Source organism: Chrysemys picta, chromosome 6 (genome assembly GCF_011386835.1).
Source record: "Chrysemys picta bellii isolate R12L10 chromosome 6, ASM1138683v2, whole genome shotgun sequence".
NCBI lineage: Eukaryota > Metazoa > Chordata > Testudines > Emydidae > Chrysemys > Chrysemys picta.
Window position 1 is genome coordinate 6,306,551 of NC_088796.1, and position 21,521 is coordinate 6,328,071.

At 46.2% G+C, this 21,521-nt stretch overlaps 1 protein-coding gene across 14 annotated transcripts in view; it reads right to left on the reverse strand.

The window, feature by feature from the left end:
* CELF4 (CUGBP Elav-like family member 4) overlaps positions 1–21,521 on the reverse strand; it is an 874,489-nt gene that overhangs the window by 21,281 nt on the left and 831,687 nt on the right. For all 14 annotated transcript variants that reach the window (XR_010602081.1, XM_005296185.5, XM_065598684.1 and 11 more), the window contains exon 12: positions 11,533–11,699. Coding sequence is in view for 13 of the 14 variants with exons in the window: in XM_005296185.5 (XP_005296242.2) it covers positions 11,572–11,699 (128 nt within the window). In the remaining variant the exon portion in view is untranslated. The remainder of the gene's footprint in view (positions 1–11,532; positions 11,700–21,521) is intronic.

Here is a 21,521-nt window from a genome sequence, read left to right on the forward strand (position 1 = left end):
CTGAAGTCCGTATGGCCTTTTGACCCATCACTGTCAGTAAGACTGAAAATGGTTGTCCATTTGGAATGGTGTTGCAATTTACAAAATGCTCAAAACATGTGAGGTACCCCACCCACGATTCATGGTTTTTGTTGAACTCATCAACATTGCCTGCAAAAAAAAAAAAAAAAAAAAAAAAGCACCATTCCTCTGTTCTACTGTCGGACTTCATGCCTCCTGGATGCCTTTTCCACTTTCAAAAAAAATCTATGCACCATCTGCGCTCGATCACCCTCCGCTGGCTATGTGTTTGCCACACTCCTTTGGCTGCCTTTGTACTTGGGCTTCCTCGGTTGGCTATAGACTCTCAGTGCAGGCTAAGCTATTCTCTGCCTGCATCCTTGCACATAGGCAATATGGCTTCTGGCTTACTTTGCACAAGCTCTCGGCAGCAGCTTATTCCTTTAGTCTGTCTTTATTTGCCTACTTCTCCCTCTCTAACTAGCCGACTCACGCTGTTCCAGCAGCAAAAACAGCAGTCTGCCGCCCTGTGCCTCTAGGTGAACTTCCGTCCCCCTTTCTTAAAGTATTATTTGCTTACTTTTTCTTCTTCTTCTTGCAGGGGAAGCTCTGTTGCCAAATGTTCTCCCTCTGGAGCCAGCGGAGAAGGAGATAGACAGACAGATGCAGAGGGAGTGGATGGAAACGCGGCTATCTGCTCTGGTGGGTTTATTGCTCTGGCTGCAAAAGTAACTAACACAAAAGTGAGGCTTTGCACTGGGGAGGGGAGCGTGCTCAAACATTTAAAGGGACAGGACATCACCGAGACCTTGCCTTCAGCTAAACACTTCAAGGACAGAAGTTACTATTGGAGAAGAGGAGCATTCACAAGAACAACACCCTCTCTTCTAGCTCTCCTTCCTTTCTTTAGACCCTCCATTCTCCTTTCCCATCCATATTATCCTTGACTTGGAATTCTCCTCATTCCTCTTCTGTGTCTGCAATTCTGCTTCTGAGAAAGTGCCCTGTCTTGATTACACTGCTTCTGTCTTTCCCATCCATGCCTTTCTCCTCTAATGTTAGCAAATGTATTGTAAGGAATAATTCTGCATCAGCTAGTCGGGGGAGGATCCGATAGGCCTTTTCTGCCTCTAACTGTAGCGTTAACAGAGTGCTACCTTATTATACACCCAAAGAAGTGTTACCACAAGGCCCCCAAGTCTTGAGCAATGCCTCTGGGTCTCAAATCATTTTAGAATCCTGTGAAAAGCAGCCTTGTTTGTTTTGAAAACCTTTCACGGATTTGCATCACCTTCCTCATGCGTCTTGTCTCCCTATTTCTCTTTCTGCCCTGTCTGTTTGTCTAGCACTGGCTTTTTGTCCTGCCACATAATCTTGCTACAGTTGGTGCAAGAGTCTTCTCTTCCGTAGCTTCTGTATCTCCCCACCACATTGCCTTTCCATCTCATTTCAAATTTCAGCTGGAAGCATCTTTCTTCTCTCTTGCCTGTACCTCTTGATTTTTCCTTCCCTATGCTATTAACTCTCACACACTAAATGAGTGTGTCTTTGGTCCCCTTGTAAGGGATATATGGAACAGATGTGCCTTGAATGAATAATAACTAATTATTTCTTCTGGCCCTGAAAATAAAAATATTAGAAAAGCTATTCACCTCTGTCAATCCCAAAGTAGGCTCCACCAATAAAGACAAGAAAATGCTTCACATCATGTGAGACACTTCGCCCAAGGGCTCCGCCAAGTTTTGGTAGTCCTCTACCCCATTATAGAAATGAACATGGTTAACCGAGGGTATTGTTAATCGCCAAAGCAAAAATCTCTCATAATTGCATATGTATAAACCTCTGGTTGTGTCTACATTTGAGCTGTTGATTATTTGTTAATGGGGTTCTGAGTGAATTAATAAATTGTTGGTTGGTTAAGAATAAGCAAGTGTCCTGATTTGAGCAATACTGTTCAGGTTGAAAGATGATCTGGAAAGAACCCAGTGTTAGACTAGCAAGAGAATGCTTCCTGGACTCAGTAAAAAGGGGTTATCCTATTAGATTGTTATAGACTAGCAAGCCTAGTTTGTTAGATTTCAGCTTTAAAATCTAACGGGCACCCTGGCAAATTCATAAATTGACCCCTCCCCCCTTTTCATGCTTACGCCCTCTAGTGGCTGGACCACATAGAAATTTGCTTCTGCCAATGGATCTGATCTGAGGCAGTAGAAACTCATGTTTTTTAGATCTAGCAGCTCTGGGTTCAATTCATGCAGACAATCCCTCCAATCAGAGGCAATGTTACAAGTTTTGGCCCATATGAGAATTTGGATGAACTTCCTCAGTCACTTGGCTGTGACTAAACCCCCTTGGAGAGCCACCACCGTTGGGGTTTTGTGGCTGTTCTCAAAAGTTTGTTAAGAGGTATTCATGTCTATATCAAGACCCTTGCCCAATTTCGCTTGGGGTGACCCACTTCAGAAGGGGTGACCAGTTGTGAAATGTACTAACGAGCCTCAGAGAGGTTATTTCAGGGTATCAGTGCCAACTGGATCGCAAGAGAGTGAGAACTGGGAAGCTGCTTTCATATCTATTGTTTACCTCTGTATTATCTCATATGGACACATTGAAGGACACAGTTTTTAATGAGGAACTCTCTATAAAATAAAATGTTTGTTGTATTGCTTTATGTTGTTGTAGCACTCCCAAGACAAACAACGTGGATGCTTTAGCAACCTACCTGGGCTCATTTAGGTGCAAACACAGCAATGCTTCTGAATAGCTGCCCTGTTTTTAAGAGGAACCAGTTCCAAATATTGCTGAATGGAATTTAGCCTTGATGCTGTAATTACCGATTGTAATTTTTGAGCGAATACAGCAATTAATTATTGTAGCTTTCCATCAGTGCATTATATTGTGTGCCAATTTGAGTATAAGATTGGTATTGAATTTGCAGCTCGCAAAACAGAAATTAGTATTTTAAAATGATAAAGTGATTAGTAATTTGAAAGGACAGTTGGGTTAAAAAATGATAGGCCAAAAAAGAAAACATATTTCTTTACCAGTTTTACTAGCACCTTAGATGATTAAAACAGAGAGAATTAGTCCCTCTGAGTCAATTTCATTTTCAGGCGCTCATGTGTTAACACAAAGCCTGGCTTACAAAACACACTGGGAGGGAATGTTTAATCCCAGTCATCATTGGAATTATAAAAAGGAAGGAATTCCTGGAAACATTTTGGTTGATCTAAGGTTTTTCCAATGCCCAATGTTAGGCCTTTCCGAATGAAGCGTCACTGAAATAAGCTTTGCTCAACTGCATTAAGACTGGAGTTATTGCATCAACATAGTCACACCAGTGCAACTTTCTGTAATTTAGGCAAACCTTATACGATGACTAAGGGATGGATAAGATAACAGTCTGTACAGGAGGGAAAGGAATTGGTTATTATGGGCCTAAGAGGTATAACTACAAGTAATGGGATTAGATTGTACTAAGGAACATTTAGGTGGATTATCACGATTAACATCCTAACAAACAACAGTAAGATCAATGAGAGTGTGGAATACTCTCTTAAAGGAAGTGGTACACGCCTCATCACTTGGGACATGTAAAGGTAGATTGGACAAATGAAAATTCAGTCAAAACTGCAGTTTCATGGAATCATAGAATCGTAGGACTGGAATCATGGAATCGAGAGGTCATCTGATCCAGTCCCCAGCACTGAGGCAGGATTTAATATTATCTAGACCATCCCTTACAGGTGTTTGTCCAACCTGCTCTTAAAAACCTCCAATGACAGAGATTCCACAACCTCCCTAGGTAATTTGTTCTGGTGCTTAACTATCCTGACAGTTAGGAAGTTTTCCTAATGTCTAACCTAAATCGCCCTTATTGCAATTTAAACCCATTGCTTCTTGTCCTGTCCTCAGTGGTTAAGAAGAACAATTTATCACTCTCCTCTTTATAACAACTTTTTACATTGAAGTCATCTGAAATCACAGAGTTGGTCAAAAATTTTCCATCAACACTTTTTTTCAATGGAATTTTTTTTTTGACTAAACAAACATTTCCGTAGATAGTGTCTGCTTTCCTCAAACTGTTTGTTTTGCATTGGAGAAGTGAAAACTGAACAGTTTTGTCTGGACACCAAAATATTTTTTTTGCGGGGTGGGGTGGGGTTGGTTTTTAGATAAAAAGTTGAAATTTTATGCCAAATGCCCCCATTTTCTGTCTAGCTCTGACCACAAGCATCAGACTAGACAGTTTGCGAGTCTGAACCGTCCCAGCCATCTGTATTTCCCCTGGTATATCAGATAGGGCAGAATGATCCCAACAGTGCATTCGCCAATGCTTTGCTGATGGGGTTTTTCTTCACTTCCCTCTGGAGACTACTCCACAGTCAACACAGTATCAGCATCAGTAAGTTTTTTTCTTGCTACTCCATCTACATTTACCTTTGCTCAGTCTCACTGCGTTACTCCTGGCTGGCCCACTCTAATCAAACCCTTTTCATCTTGGGCATTAATAATATTCCCAGCAGAGGAGGCTACAAGATGGTCAATAACACTTTGCTGATGATTAATCACCACAATGAAGCCACGCTGTGGTAATGGGCAGGTTCTCCAGTCATATGTACTGCTCTGGGTAACTGCTTTGCTGAGTTAGGGTGAAATTCACCCCCGCACAGAGGGCCAGCATGAGTCCTTTGCACCAATTAATCAAGACTGAGCTTATCTGGGACTTAAGAGGTAAAATGGCTGCGTGTTAGCTCTTTACACAGAGCTGAGTATCACCACTAGTGACCCAACATACAGGGCCGGCTCTAACTTTTTTGCCACCCCAAGCAGCAAAAAAAAAGCGCCGCCCCGACGTAACACCCGCCCCCTCTACCGAGTGCCGCGCCGCCAAACCCCCCCCGCCGAGCGCTGCCGAACAATCACCGCCCCCCCTGCTGCGCTGCCGAACACCCCCCCACCCCCCCCGCCATGCTGCTGGACCCCCCCCATGCAGAGCGCCGTCGAACACCCCCTGCCAAGCGCTGCGCCGCCGAACAGTCCCTGCCCCCTGCCATGCTGCTGAACACTCCCCTGCGCGGAGCGCCGCCGAACAGCCCCCGCCCCCACAGCGTTGCCGAACACCCCTCGCCCCCCGCCGTGCTGCCGAACAGCCCCTGCCCCCCTGCCGAACACTCCCCCGCGCCGCGCTGCCGAACACCCCCACCCTCCACCGCACTGCCAAACACCCCCCGCCCCGCTGCCGAACACCCCCGCCCCCCGTGGAGCACGGCGCCGCGCAACACCTCCACCCCCCGAGCAGCGCTGCACTCCTGAAGCCCCCCCCCCCCGCGCGGAGCACCGCCAAACACCCCCCGCTGAGAGCTGCGCCGCCGAACACTCCCCGCCGAGTGCCGCGCCGCGTTGCCCCTCCGCCACCCCAAGATTGGCCGCCCCTTACCAGGTGCCGCCCCAAGCACATGCTTGGTTGCCTGGTGCCTGGAGCCGGCCCTGCCGACAGAGCTGCTGCACTAGGGCTGTCTGAATGAGGGAAACTTACAAAAAACCCAAAGCTTGGTGACATATAAAATGTCCCTTAGAAAAAAACAGACAGCAAAATCCTTCTTCACAAGAGGGAGATGCTGTACTTTAAAAACTGCCTGTGAATTAAGTGAGACAGTCCCTGTCCATACAAAAGAGACATGGCAGGTCTGATGGGTTCATCTTGTAGTGTGATGGGTATAATATGGGGGATATCAAGACTTCCTTTCTCACCACCCTTTGTCTGTCTTGTCTATTTAGACTGTAAGCTCTTAGGGGCAGGACTGGTCTCTTACTATTATTTGTACAGAGCCTAGCACAACTGGGCCCTGATCTCAGTTGGGGTCTCCTGTATTACCAACTTCAAGTGATTAAAAATTGCAACTCAGGCCTCAAAAATCATAAGATTTTTTTTTCAATGACATACTTTTTCTTTGCCTTCGGGTTTCTAAGCCAGTAGGGTACACTCGGCTCAAGTTTCCTAGCTTTTCTCTGCAACTATGAGGGCTAGAAATGTACTTAAAAACAATACAACCCCCCCCTCCAACACACAAACAAATAAACAAATGAACAATCTCCATCCCCCAAAACGGAGATTCTCACGTAATCACAGGACTCCCGGAGCTGGAGCTTTACCTAATACCAAATATTGTGAGATTTGTGATACAATTATGAGCAATGGAATGAGGTTCAGGCCTCTAGGCAGTGTTGAACTATTACTATTTCTCCTAACTTACTATGGCAGGGTTAGGGCAATGGGAGGTGGGGGTGGGGCTAGTCTGTGTCTGCATGTCCGTGGCTGGATAATATGGAGCGGATATTGCTCTCACTATTAGCAATGTGCCAGCAGTGGCTATGTAGAGTTATATTCTGGCTCATATACTTGTCCCTTAGGTACTGTAATTTGCACCTACAATTTTGCGGTAATCTACAGTACACTGGTGCGCCTAAGAATGGGCACCCATGTGAGTAGCAGATTTTTTTCATTATTTCATGCATTTACTATCTGACAGACACATAAAGTACCTCAGCCTCCCATTCCTAGGGGGAGATTTGTAATAGAATATATTGATTTTGCCCTCAAATGATCCTCTTTTATTTCTTTTGCTTTCTTCCCCCCCTGCCTTTTGGTACAATCTTTTGTAATTAGAAAGAAATGAGAGAACAGAAGGCAGCCATTTTGGAAGCGTTCTGCCATATGAATCCTTCTGGATTTTGCTCACTGCAGCTTGTGATTTTATCTGCCACATCACAGCATTTTTTATTTTTTTTTAGTGTTTGACAGCTACTTTAGAGCATTAGTGAGGAAAACCAAGGACTTTAAATCAATGTGGCCTAAACCAAATTGGGTCATAAAAGGGAGATTAGATAAAACATGAATCCAGAATGAAAGAGAGGATTTTTTTTTTTTGGAGGGGAGGGGGAAAAAGAAAAGATTCTTGTGTTATCCTATCAGGCTGGATTTAGCTCACATTTCTGCTGGCAACCCCCTAATTTCGTAAAGGAGTCCAATAAAACAAATGTTTCCCCTAGAAAGGCGCCAATTCAGAAAGGTTCTTAAGCACATGCCTAATTTTAAGCATGTGTAGCTGCACTGAAGTCAATGAGCTGACTTGTGTGCTTAAAGCTAGGTGTACAATTAAGTATCTTAATGAACTAAGTCTGAAAAAACCTGTTACCCAGGCTATTATATAATGTTCTGTCAGTTCAGTGTGTTGTTTACCTCACAACTTTGCAGCATCTATCTATCTTTGCCTCCCTGGCTTTTGGTCCCCATCATGGATGTCTTTAGGAACCTTGTTCTTGTAACAGTGCTAGGTACGGATTGACCTCCAATGAGTATGCTTAACTGATGGTATCTCTTATTCCCTCTGTAGCAGAGATGGGCCTAAAACAGGATCTGAACGCCTCTGAATCTCCACGACACCTCCTGGTCTCCATGACACCTCCTGGTCTTCCCCGTTCTAGCTTGCTAAACTACCACCTTCGTTTCATTCCAACCCCTCCCCAAGATGCACTTCTTCAATGATCACAAGGGGCCCCATTCTCAGAAAGGCAGTCTTCTTTTCCACCCGTGCCCACCCGCAATTCAACCACAGCTGCATATGAGGCAGACACAGGCGCAAGTCACTCACATCTGCACCCGCTTTCCTTTCTGTTACGCTTGCAATTTTACACCTAAATTGTGCCGGCGCAAACATCTCCTGCTACAAGGGAGCTGGTCCTCAACTCTGTCAACATTTACACCAGGAATGAGGCAATTAGAAAATAATGATTGTTTGTTTATTTAGGAGGCATTCAATGAGGATGAGGGCCCCACTGTGCTGGGCCCCACACACACCCCTATAATTACAGACACTATAGGCAGAGGGTGGAGCAGATTGGATGGCACTGGAATGGGGTTCCTAGGGAGGTGGTGGAATCTCCTTCCTTAGAGGTTTTTAAGGTCAGGCTTGACAAAGCCCTGGCTGGGATGATTTAGTTGGGGATTGGTCCTGCTTTGAGCAGGGGGTGGGACTAGATGACCTCCTGAGGTCCCTTCCTACCCTGGTATTCTATTATTCTAACAGCTGACTCAGTTTTACTGAAAAACCTGAGAGAAGCTCAGTTAAAACCTGGACTGCGTGGGAGGCTAATGTACTCAACAATTAGAATACTCCGTGCAGAACAGTTGCTTCTGCTCCACAGAAGCCAAGGCAGAAAATAAGCTCTGAAGGGCAAGTAGATTTCTGACACCAGCTTGTTTCTCATGACCAGACAATTACTTTTTGTATAATTTATTAGTAAAAACCACTTGCCCTACCCAGGAGCAGCCCTCTTATAAGAAGTCAGTGAATGCAGCTCAGCCCTCGTGATTAACCTTATCACGACAAGCCAGTGTGGGCAGCCCCATGCTTAAGAGCCACCCTACAATAACAAACCAGTGTGTACAGCCCCATGCTTAAGAACCACCCTACAATAACAAACCAGTGTGTACAGCTCAGCACTCGGCGCTACCCTACAATTCTAAGCCAGTGTGCAGCGCTCAGCATTCAGGGCGAGATTTTCAAAACCCAGTGGAACTTGCACTCCTAAATCTCTTAGATGCAACTGAAAATCTCTTAGGAGCACCGCTGTACTGTGTTCAGAAATTAGCGTGCATGCCTCCAGCACCTGCAATAAGAAGCCAGCATGTGCACAGGATGATGAAGCAAAAAAACATTTGGCTATGGAAACATATTTCAGTTTCAAGCTTCCAAGAGGCCTTGTCATAAGCAAGGAAAAGAAAATGTATTTTAAAAAGGGTGGAAGAATACTTTGGCAATCATCTTTGTATAATCGTATACAAAGGAGATACTAGGTTACTGAGACTGCATCTTTCTTGAGCCATTATCGCCCTGAGAGATTCAAATGACCTGTGTGAAATTAACATGTTCAACTAATGCATTTGTGGAGAGGGAGTTCCTTAATCCACTTCATGTCTTGCCTCCAGTGCATTGATTCTAGAGGGAACAGAGTTTTGCCGTGAAGACTAGAATAGGGTACTTTCAGTGATATTCTACATATCAGTTAAAGATGGGAAACTGGGACTAAACACCCTGGAAGATTGGGGAAGGTCAAATCTGGCCAATTGATGGTTGACCCCTAATTCTGTGATGACCTGAATCAAAATCTTAGATCCCCAAACCCCCAAACGTTGGAAAAGTTTGGATATCCAAAACTAATCTTTGCAGTCCAGGTACATCTCTGGTACTGGCCTTCTAATAGAAACGTACATATAGCTTTAACTATGGAATGGCTGGCTACCCCATCTCCATAATAAACCACTCATCCATATATATTTTCCTAGGAACTGGGAAACCAGCCAATGCATAACATTTTGGGACCAGTGGGAGAGGGGCTGAGTGGAGATACGGACGGTCATCAGGAAGAAGAGCAATATTCACTCACTAGATCAAGGACAATGGTTTCTATCTTACCGTGTGCTGACACACTGTAACTTGCCAAACCATACACCATGTCATGCCCTTTTTGGAAAGGGAGGCCTCTGGCCTTTGAAGATAGGAACTGAACTATCATCAGTGATGTCTCAATGCCACCATGCTATGCAGTCGCCATCAGAAATACCGGTGTGCTACCAATGCAGCACCAGGCTGGCTGCTTCTGCACCACCTATCAGCATGCGTTTCATCTTCAATAGCTAAATGGTAGGGCACTATTAGTGTAGTAATGGTATCACTTTGCGTTGGAGACGAGAACCAGCTGTGGCAGGGACAGAAATGTATACATTTTCAAAAGCACCTAAGTGACTTGGGATCCTACTTCCCATTTTCAAAAATCATGTAAGACCCAGATCCTCCAGTATTTAGGTGCCTAACTTCCACTGAAATAAATCAATGGGAATTAGGTACCTAAATACATTTGAAGGTCTTGGTCTTAGAAGCCTACGTCCCACTGAAAATTCTAAGCACCTCTGGGCATAGCTAGACTGTACACCGGGGTATGGTGATACAGGGATAAGAGACCTGCAGCATGGCCACGGTTGACTCGGGTCAGCTGACTCAGGCGCATGGGGATTGGGCTGTGGGGCTAAAAATTGGTGTGGAGACATCTAGGCTCAGGCTGGATCCCAGGCTCTGGGACTCCCCACCCTCACAGGGTCCCAGAGCTCGGTCTCCAGACTGAGCCTGAATGTCTACACAGCAATTTTTAGCCCCACAGCCCAATCCCTATGTCAGCTGACCCGGGCCAGCCGTTTTTTTTTAATCCCTGTGTAGATGAAACCTAAGCCTGGGTTCTGACTCAGGTTTGAACCCAAGCCCCACATCCATCCACACGCAAATCAGTCTGACTCAGGTCAGCAAGCACTCAGGACCCAAGTCGTATAACCCCCACTGAGGGGGTGGTTCAGAACCCAAGTCCTGCTGTGACTTAGGTCCATGCCTGAAGCTCAAGCCAGAAGGTCTGCTTAGGGCAGTGTGGAGGTGTTAACATGGCTGTGAGACCCCGGGTCCAGCAGTTGTAAATCGAAGTTTACAATGCAATGTGGATGACCACGTGCAGGCTTGGAAGAGGACAGTTCACTAGCCTGGGTCCCATAGATCCGTGTTTACAATGCAGTGTAGACATACCCTATATGACTTCTGAAAATAGGACACTTAGGATCTTTTGAAAAGTTTACACAAAGCCTAGACTCCATTTTGCTGCCAGGGGCAGGCTTAAATTCCACCAAAACAAGTGAGTTGTACTGATCTTTTTGGCACTGTTGTATGTAGTTAGAAATTCCCTTAGAGTACCAAGTTTGCTGCCTCCCAACAGCAAACAATTTACTGTCCATGAGGCTAATCTTGAGGTCATTATTCCGTTTTTAACCAAGTCCTCACACCAGCAAAGCTCCTGTTGGCTTCTGTGGGAGTTTTATCAGAGTAAGGAATTAACAGAAGCTGAGTGAGGACATGAGCATGAATTCCTTTATCCATTTCTCTAGTTTAGCAAGGAAGATATTAGGGGATATTTAGGTGTCAAGGAGACCTATTTACAGGACTTTGTGATGCTGAGATGAAACTGGGTATGAACTATACCATATGAAGAATGAAAAATGCTTTGGAACGTTTGTAACATGGAGCTACTGCTCTATTCGCCGGACTGGTCCAACTGCCTGGAATTAAACTGCAGCCTGGTTCCCACCTCTTAATTACAGGTCTTCTTTGGCCTCAGAATCCTTTCTATGGCTGAGCAGGTGACCGGAACAGCTGCTATCCTCCCTAGTGGTCAGAAAGACTCACAGTCACGTGATGCCACAGGAAGGAGACAATTGGCCCGTCCCACATTTAGCCTCTTTCTGCCTCTCTTTCTACCAAAGTGCGCACACAACCAGTTCCTATTTTGTGTGTGTGTGTGTGTGTGTGGTGTGGCTCTAGCCAGAGATCTAGTGGAAAAGATAGAAGCCAGAGAGTCGCAGAACTAATCTTTAGGGTCCACAACACAGACTCTGTACGACAACAAGTGACGTCCCCTCCCCCGTGCAGTTACCTGTGCTAGTCATGTGTATCCAGCGGTTCCCACAACTCTTCAGTAGGGGCGGTTAGCATCCTTCGGCCTCTTCAGCTGCACCTTCAGCCTCTTCATGCCAATCTGGAAACCATTCATAGCCTGGATGGCAGCCTGGGCACTGGCGGGGTTGTCAAAACTCACAAACCCTGTCAAAACATGAGGCAAGGCAGGGGGTTTAACGAACTGAAGGGGGCTGCAGAACTACATGCAAGACCACTTAGAATGAACATGGGGTGGGGGCGAGGAAAGGCTTGGGGAGGTGGGTGGGAGGGAGGGTGAGGGGAAGATGGTTGCCAATGGGGTGGGTTGTTACAGATCACAGTGTCGGATCCGAAAGCACTTCCAGACATTACACCACACAGCGTCCAGGGTCCTGAGTGTCCCCAGGGTCCCCAGCATTAATGCACGCAGCTCTGAGGCCAGGCCAGCTCTAACTGCGAGTTGGCACTTGTCATGAATCATTTTCAAGGCACTTATTCTGTGTGTCTCTCTCCCAAGGCTGGGGTAAATCCGCTTCTACCACCCTCGACGTTTCCCTCTTATCTTCTCTGCAGCGCCTTCTCCTCTCCCCGCTGCATTTATGAATGAGGGAACTTGATCTATCCGTAACAACTTGCTTATAATGGCAAATTAAATATGGGGGAAACCCAATGACTTTCCCATGCCAACCTAAGCTGGCTCATATCCTAGAACATCGGCACTAAAAACTTGAACAGTTACCACTTGAAGTGAAGGAGCAGCTCCATTAACTGCTAGCAGTAGCGGACTCTTATTCATACCTTTGAAGGAGGCAAACACCCACACTTCCCTAATGGGGTCACATGCATAGCTCGGGTTATTCTGCCCGGCGTCTAGACAGCATTGTGCTTTGCAAGCAGGCATATAGAGCTCGCTGGGGTGGGATCAACCTTAGTGACTGGACATGTAAATGGGGCAATTATAAGAGGCTAAGGGGACCACTTTGGGACCAGATGAGTGAGGGCGGGTCAGTTCCCACCATGTTGAGCCAGAGTCCGGGTGGAGATGCAGCTAGCACCAGTCCATGGTGTGCTGGAGCAGCCGGCTTAGTTTGTATACTTGGAACTGAGTCTTATTTATTATTTTGTAATGGCGGAGAGCAGAGCTTGTCAGCGTGGCCTCCCCCCCCAAAGGCTGGAGGCCAGTATAACGACACGGATGCTAACGGGATTAGCTACTTCTTGGGATCCTACTTTAGACCTAGCAATAGAAACCTCTGCTCCTGAAGATTGCTGGGAGTTCTGCCCTCCCTTCCGGGTGGGCATTTAGCTGGTGACTGTAGTGTCCGGAGAAGCATGAGGCCACCGCAACATGCAAGAAACGCCCCCCATGCTCCAGCAGTGAGCATCCTCATGTGATGACCACCTCCCTCAGGTCTGTGCACGGACGCTGTGGAACAACAGCCTGTACTTCAGACAAAACCTTTTAGCCCTCTATGGTCATCCTCCTACACAGGGCTCTGGCAGCACAAACCATCCCCCGGAATCCAGGGTCTGCTGATAAATAGGGTGAGCAAAGAGGCAGTTTTAGAACCCCCAAAAGCTGAGGGTGAGTCCTTGCGGACCGACACTTGCCTGCCCCTGACAATGGAATGGAACGTGGTTCCCAGCCGTGCACCTCCATGTGCTCAGGGTCCTCATCAGTGTCTCATCTCTGATCTAATCCCGGGTTATCAGCAAGTCTCACACGCTACAGGACTGAGTTCTTTCACGAATCACACACAGACACACACACAAACCAGTCTTAAACCCGCACCCTCTGCCTTTGGCTGTTAATGCAGCCCTCTGAGAGGCCGGGAAACGAATGAAGTTAAGGGTTACATCAAGGTGAGACGATATCCCAAGTGAGTGTGGTAGTCACATCTTCAAGTGGTAATGCTGGGTCAGCACATGGAAGTAACCTGGGCTCCCTTCCCCTGCACCGAAGTTAGTAACCAGGTCTTTGTGGCGTTGTCCTTAGAGCACAGCACAGATGAGAGGGTTCTGGTATTGCAGTGGTGAAGATGGGAGCAAAGACCTTTGCTTGCCCCACATGCTAGGTCTCATTTTCTTGACAGAAAACTGGAGCGCGATGGTAGGTGAAACTCATGAAAGAGTCAATCAGATCCTGGATGTTGTTAGATAACAATTATCTTGCCCCTGGGCTCATGGATCAGCCAATAAGAGGTCTGATAATGTGATGATCCTAGGTTGTGTTTGATTGGTTGACTGACTTGTCACTCAATAGGGCCCTGATCCTGCTGCCAATGAAGGAGCTAGCAAAGCTCCCATGGACTTCAGTGGAGCAGGAGCAAGCCCTGGGAGCTCCAGTGGGTGTATTTCCCAAGATCCCTAAGTTGAAATTGCTATTCCCCTGGCCCATGTCTTTGAATGCAGCTCTTAATAAGAGCTGTTTCCCCCCCAACTCTCTTCTAGACTCTCAATGCTCTTACTCCAGACAGGAGAAGAACATGCCTCATTCAGAGATGGGCTGGTTTCAGCGGGGTAACTACCAACAGTCATGTGTTGACCTACCTCTGAATGTGGGGTTCCATCCCCCTAGCTGCCTCCCTTGCAAAATACTGTGTGCCCACGGTTTCCATAGCGCGGGACCCATCTGTCTAGGACTTACATCATGATGTTACAGGGGTGCTAATTAGTGGATGTCGGGTTGGTCACGCCTGAAGGTGGTGCCACAGGTGAGAACTTAAACGCTCAAAGACAAGGACCTCCAGCTGCGTGTCAGCAAGATGCTCTATTGTGCTGCTTTTCTAGAGAGGCAGTGGGATTTGTTTTGCACCAGTACATCTATGCTAGGGCCTTACACTGGGGTGACGACACTGATGTAGTTACTCCATTGACAGTTTCTCTCATCTGGACAAGCTCAAAGACTTATGATGGTGCTACTAAGCCATAGCTTTTACGGGAGACTTCTAAGGGTGACTGTTCTGTGTGACACCACCCGGAATACCAAACTATAACAGGTGGCACTTCCAAAGATGATAGAAAAGGTGGTCACCCACCATGTTGCAGAGAGAGCTTAGGGAAGAAAAGCAGGGAGAGGTACCTGGATGTTTTTTGGTACTGGGTATGTACCCAGGGCCAGGCTTAGTTTCTTTAGAATGTCCTTTTTTCAGACTTCTTTCATCATGGCACGAAAAATGCTCTGCTAGCCAGCAGCTGGTGTGGTATTTCCCAGGAGCGGAGAGCCAGTGTCTCCAGTCTGAAGGTGATCGTTTTGGCCGTGAGTGGCCTGATGTGCTCTGATACACTCAGCTCTACACACCCTGTATTATTTCTGGGGGATGCTTTGCAGGCTGGTAAGGCAGTTACCCGGACTCCAAATAGCAGAGATGCTCTGGTTCAACCTGAAAACTAAGAGGCCACAGTGCTAGGCAATCGATGATTAGACAGCAGTGACTACAGTGTCAAATCCGTTTCTCTTTTCGGGTCAGATGCCTGCTAGTGGATTAGATAACTTCCACATAAGTGCCATTTTTCTTCTAAGGAGACTTTGCAAGCAGGGTAATGACAATGAGCAACATTTTGCTCTCCGTTATTCAAGGGTGAATCCAGAGTAACTCCACCAACTTCAGCAGATCTACTCCAGTTTTATACTGGCATCACTAAGAGGAGAATTTGGCACAAAAAGACAACAAACATTTTACTGGATGTCTTTAATTCCGGGGTCTTCTGCTATTGACTTTAAAGCACAACTTTAATGCACCACCCATTCTGGTAACACCCGCTATTTTTAACATCTCCCCTGCATTGTGGTCTCCACTCTTGAAGGACAAAGAAAGAGAGGGAGAGGTTAAAAAGCTTAAAGCAGTTTCTGTGCATCAGTTAATTAATAATCAGAGAAATATATGTACCAGTCTGTAGATGGTTGGTAGGAGGACAGGATTTTGTGATAAATCTATTTTATGTTTTTTTCAGGGATTATGTAAAAAGGCTGCTCTAATAAATGATTTACCAAGGTAGTGAAGGATCAAGAAATTTGCTAGGACTGCAGCTCAGGGCGTTTAATCTCCCTTGTTCGGCACTTCTTCTTAGCATATGTGCAACGTGCCTCAAGTGGCACGTGACCAGGATTCATCACCGAATTTGGTCCGCTGGTTGGATCATTAGCTTGGCCCAGGCTGGGTACTGACGGGGAGTGCGATGTGAACGCTGAGCCATGCCTCCCTGTTCTGCACTGCACTTCCAAAAAGTTGTCAACTACAAAGTCCATGGCTTCTCCTGACCCACCTCTCCCTCCCTGACTGTGACATGAACAGTGGGCAGCAACAAGGACAGAATAACGGGGAGCTGGATTTTCCCAATCCCCCATTTCTTCCCCTGGCCGCTGCTTCAGGCTGCAGAAAGCTGCGACTCTTAGGCGCTCTCAGGGCACAGCATGCCTTTCCCACCACAGAAACATGGTCTTGGATGGGTTGCGTCACCGTGGGGCGCTAAGAAGGTTGCTCCCTGACGGCTCTTCCATTTAAACCACTCCAGATGGGGAGTGGGGAGAATGGGGAAGAGCAGATCACATGTCTACGTCAGAGGTGTACTTGAAGGCTGCTTGGCACCCCAAAACACTTCAGCCTTGATCCTGCAGGTCCTTGCAAATTGCTGACAAGCACCAGAGTAGATGGTGGCCATGTGTGGGCATGAGTTAGGCTAAACATTCAGCCCAGTCCTCAGGGATTGTATGGTAAGTCTCAAAGTCTTGTGTGTCTACTGCCTTAGTGGTGCATGGGTGCAGGGGTGGTGTGAGGAGATACAGCCTCAGGCCTAATCATCAACCTGCAAATGGGCCTCTTGCCTACCTACAGCCACTCCTAGGTTTCACTCCTTCTACTAGTCTGGAATATCATGATGGCCATTGCAGCAGGATCTCTTCAGCATGTGTCCTCCAGGCTTCCTGCTCAGCACAGGCTTGGTGACTGCACAGGGCAGGATCAAGTCCAACATGTATGTTGCCATGCAAACAATGAGACATCACTCAGTTGCTATTAGAGATAGGCCCGAGCCGAAACCAGTCCCATTGCTACAGATCTCAGCAGAGAAGCTGAGGATGGAATGGATATGGCGAGTGACCGAACTCATGCCTACCGATGAACCTTCCAGGACATAGTTGTAACAGTGTCAGGGTGACATTGGGGGTGGCGCGGGGGAAGGTGGGTGACACTTGTACTTCTAATTGCTCAAGCTGTGTCTGTTGTGTGGCTAAGAGAGGACTTCAGTCTCCCGGGCTTGGCACTCTTGTCACCCACACTAAATTCGCTTCAATGAGCTGAGTGGGAAAGAAAAATACAGAACATATCCACTCTCTCAGCAGAGCCGATTCCTTCAGCGTGGATAACTTCCACGAGGTTTCTGCAGTTCTTTGTAAGCGTATCGCTCCAGGGATGGCCGCTCCCTTAAGCCCTTCACTTTCTCGCACTCTGTAGGCAGGAACTCAAGTGATTTCTGGAGCGTGATTGTGTTACCTTAATATTTCCAACAGAGAGAAATGGGAAGGTAAAATGAGAACCAAAGTTGTGAAGGAAACGTACTGCAAGAGCCCGTGCTACCTTGGCTGAGGAATGGACTGGATTTCTTAGCAGGCCTTTACCATCTTCATTTACTGTTATTCCTGGGCTCGTCATATGATGAGCCAATGACCACTGTTTGTCCTTTCTTCCTTCCAGCGCTGGAAGCATCTTCCATCAGCAGATGCAAGTTCTGCACATACTACCACTGAGCTGGGCACTGCCAAGAATCTAATCCAAGTCTGGGCGGCTCGGGAAATAGTCTGTTGTCCTTAATTTCTTGGTGCTGGGATGGCCTCTGGAGGAAAGCGTAGTCACAACGTACTGTTGGGATGGCGGCCGGAAAGCAGCAGCCCTTAGCTGTTCTCTGTCAGAAGAACATCTTGTGTCTAAGAAATTGTTTATCTCACGGTTAAAAGTGCTTTAAAAACCAAACCATGAATGAGTCACTATAAAAAAATAGTGAACCCCAATTTAATTTACATCCCTTTGTTTTCTGTGTATCACAACCAAGCATTTTTAAGAACTCTCTGTGCAGAGACAGAGATAGCAGCCTTTAGCCTCAGATCAAAGTGGTTTTAGACTGAAAGCACGTGGCTGCACTTTGTGCCTGGGGGAAAAAATGTCACCCTCCTGTTCTCCAGCTCCATGTTCTTTCTTTCCCAAGTAGTGTCCCTGTTTCGTTATGGGGTGGCCCATGATCTTGGTGGCACTTCTCTTCACTCCAGTCCCCTGTTGAATATGTTCTGACTTTTCCCATGTGACATGGGGAAGTTTAGGCTTGAAATTAGACGAAGGTTTCTAACCATCAGAGGGGTGAAATTTTGGAACAGCCTTCCAAGGGAAACAGTGGGGGCGAAGGACCTCTCTGGCTTTAAGATTAAGCTAGAAAAGTTTATGGAGGGAATGGTTTGATTGGAGAACATGATTTTAGTCAATTAGTCAATAACGTGCCATCGCTGGTAAATAGTATCAATGGTCAATGTTGGTCTGGCTGGAGAATCTTGCCTGCATGCTCGGGGTTCTACTGTTCGCCATATTTGGGGTCGGGAAGGAATTTTCCTCCAGGGTAGATTGGCAGAGGCCCTGGAGGTTTTTCGCCTTCCTCCGCAGCATGGGGCAGGGGTCGCTAGCTGGAGGATTCTCTGCAACTTAAAGTCTTTAAATCACGATCTGGGGACTTCAACAGCTGAGTTAAGGGAAAGTGGGTGGGTCAGCACTTGTGGCCTGCATTATGCGGGAGGTCAGACTAGATGATCATAATGGTCCCTTCTGACCTTAAAGTCTATGAGTCTATGAGACACCAGTGACTAACTTGAACTCGCTGAGTCCAGCTAAAGTCAAAAGCTATTTGGGTTGAAATAATGCCCAATATATAGATAATTCATCCCACTCACTTTTCTGACAGCCGTGCCAGAAAACAATGGTTGTTAACTTACTGTAGGTGGTTGTCAGAAGTAAATGGGAACTGGAATCCTTTGTCCTCTTTTGTTCCCTTTCCCTCTCCCTAATAATATGTTTGATTCACAGGTGAGGAGGTAGCAGCCTCAATGGAAGTGGGAAGCAGCTCTGGTAGTTGAGGAAGGTTTGGGATTGGATATTTAATCACAGTAGCACCTAGATACCCCAACTGAGACCAGAGTCTCACTCTGGGGGATGCTGTACATACCCATAATCATAAACAGTCCCCTGTCCCCAAGGGCTTACAGTCTAAATAGACAAGACAGACGGGAACACAGTGGCAACGTGACTTGCCCAACAGCATACAGCAGGCCAGCGACAGAACCAGGAACACAACCCAGGTCTCCTGACCATGCATCCCATAACCAATCATCTCAAAGCTCCTCTGTCGGTCAATAGAAAATGATCGAGTAACTGCATGCTGTCCACAAAATACAATAGTTTGTTGGAGGGTCCCACGCTAAATTCCTTCCATCAGTGCTACATCGACGGCACCATCTAGATGACTAAAAGCATAGAGCTACCATAGTCAGGACTGTTCAAATAGTGTTCTACATCAATCCTAGATGACCAAACGACCACTCTCTCTGCCACTGAGCAGATGCACATCTATTGTCCTTCTAATGGAATACTCACAGGAAACCCACACTCAGAAACCTTGCAGCTTCAACTCACACAGCTGAATCATGAGGTCCAACAGTTGTATATTTCATCAGCACAGAATGACTACCACAGTCCAGACAAGTACTTTCATTTAGAAAAAAACCCAGATAGTCACATAATTTATTGTTTTGATTTTTGCGGTTCTTCCCTTTCGCTTCTTCCTTTCTTTCTCCTTTGCGTTTGTTGTCTTCATGTTCTACATCTGACCAGACGGTAACCTCGTTACAGTGGCGCAAATTTCAGAAGTGGCGAGTGATTTTGGGTGCTCAACTTAAGACACCTGACAGGCGCCTGATTTTCACAAAGATGCTGAGCCATTGAAAAATCAGGCCACTTTTTCGTCTCTTAAGCTGGGCCTGCAGCTAAATGCGGCAAAGAAAATCACTAGTCACTTTTGAAAAATTAGGCCTGGATATTTATTTAGGGTCTATCGTGTACCATCCAAAAGGTATGGCTGAATGTTATTTATTGATAATTAATTAAGAATAATAAGGAAAGATATAGATAGGCTGCCCTTCCATGTGTCTAGATTTGCTCTGAGAAAATAACAGGTCAGGGGTCAAGGAAACTAGATGTAAAAAATAAGAGAGGGTTAAGGACAGTGCGTGGCTACTGGCTATTGCGTACCTTTCCCTGACCTGGGTAGAGGGTGGATTGAGCCAGCTGCACAACGACTTTTAAAACTGCAGGCAAAAATGTGCATGCAATTGGGTGCTTTATTTGCACGTGCAATTAACATTACGGAATGCATGATTTGTGTATATTGCACACGCAAGTGACCTATTGGATACATAACTGCCCATTTACATGGGCAACTGCCTGACTTGTCCACGTTGTGGTGGTAATTGCACATGAAAATTAGGCGCTCACTTTTAAAAACACAATAACCAATGGCATGCTGACCGTGCCAGTGTTAACTAGAGCCAGCTCCCCACCACTCAGCGAAGGGGAGACCCAGAGAAGCATATCTCCTGCACTGTCGGGGCTGGGACAGGTAGCAGGACAGATGTATTACCCTACCTATCTTAAGTCCTTATATGGCCCCCATTACTCTAGTATCTGAGAACCTCACGATTGTCATTGTATTATCCGCACAGCACCCCCGTGAAGGAGGAAAGTGCGATTAGCCTCATGTTACGTATGAGGGTACAGAGAGCAACTAAGCGACTTGCCCAAGGTCATACAGGAAGTCTGTGGCAAAGCAGGGAAATGAACCAGGGTAACACTCCAACCACTGGACCATCCTTCCATCACTGGCCTTCTGCTGCATCTCTGCAAGTCCACCTGGATTTCAGGAGATCCATGGGTTTAGGGGGATAAACCCTTCCCGTTCCCCAGGGGCAGAGCACATCAACCTTTGCCTGCTCACAGAATCATTAGGTGGGCTCTCCCTGCAGTACAAACTCAGGGAGTTCCCAGTGCCCTGCATCAGAAAACCCTGCTTAGGGGACAGTGTGTCCTGAGTGAAGATATACTGCTCCTAACACACTGACAGCTCTTTACAAAAAGTAAATAATAATGAAGACTAATAACATGCAATTGTCTGGCTGCTGGCCCACCTACTGGGGAAAAAGTGCATCGCTTTGCCCTTGGTCTGTCTCAGAGCGTGCCTTACTTTGATTGCTAAAGCCACCAAATTGTGAGGCACCAAAGTGGGAAGAATTACCTCAGCCCCTTTCATGTCTCAGCTCTTCTATTTACTGGTGCCCCTTAATTTCTCTCTGCCCTCGTTTATTAGTCCTATCGATGAATGGAGGTTTTCATTTAATTATTCTGCAAGGTCTTTACCCGGCCATGTTCCTTAAACCATGCGCTAGTTGCCGTCTTGCAATTTTTTAGCACTGTAAAGAATTTCAGGATACACTTTGTATGAAAGTAGCTCTAATGTACATGTGTATTTGAAGGTATTGTATTATAATGTGATTTATAGCTACTGAAATCCTCAGTAATGGAGTATGTCTGAAGACCAAGGACATCATTTCGGCTATTTTCCAGTGTCTAATGGAGTTGGATGACTTTTGGAATATTTAACCTTGTGCTGGAGTTTTACCATCTCTTGGTGCAATAGATATATAGATAAGAAATATTTCTGCTCTGCATTTGGAAAGAAGCAGGATGATGTATTCATATCTTAAAGTGATAATGAAATACATCTCTGTTCCATCAGTTACTAGGGAGGATGTACAGCAATAATTAAAGTTAAACATGTTTAAATCTGCAGGACCAGAGAATTTTCATCCAAGAGTATTAAAAGAAGTGGCCAAGGAGTTCTCTGAACCATTAACTTTGATTTTTAACAAATCTTGGTACACTGGGGAAGTTTCAGAGG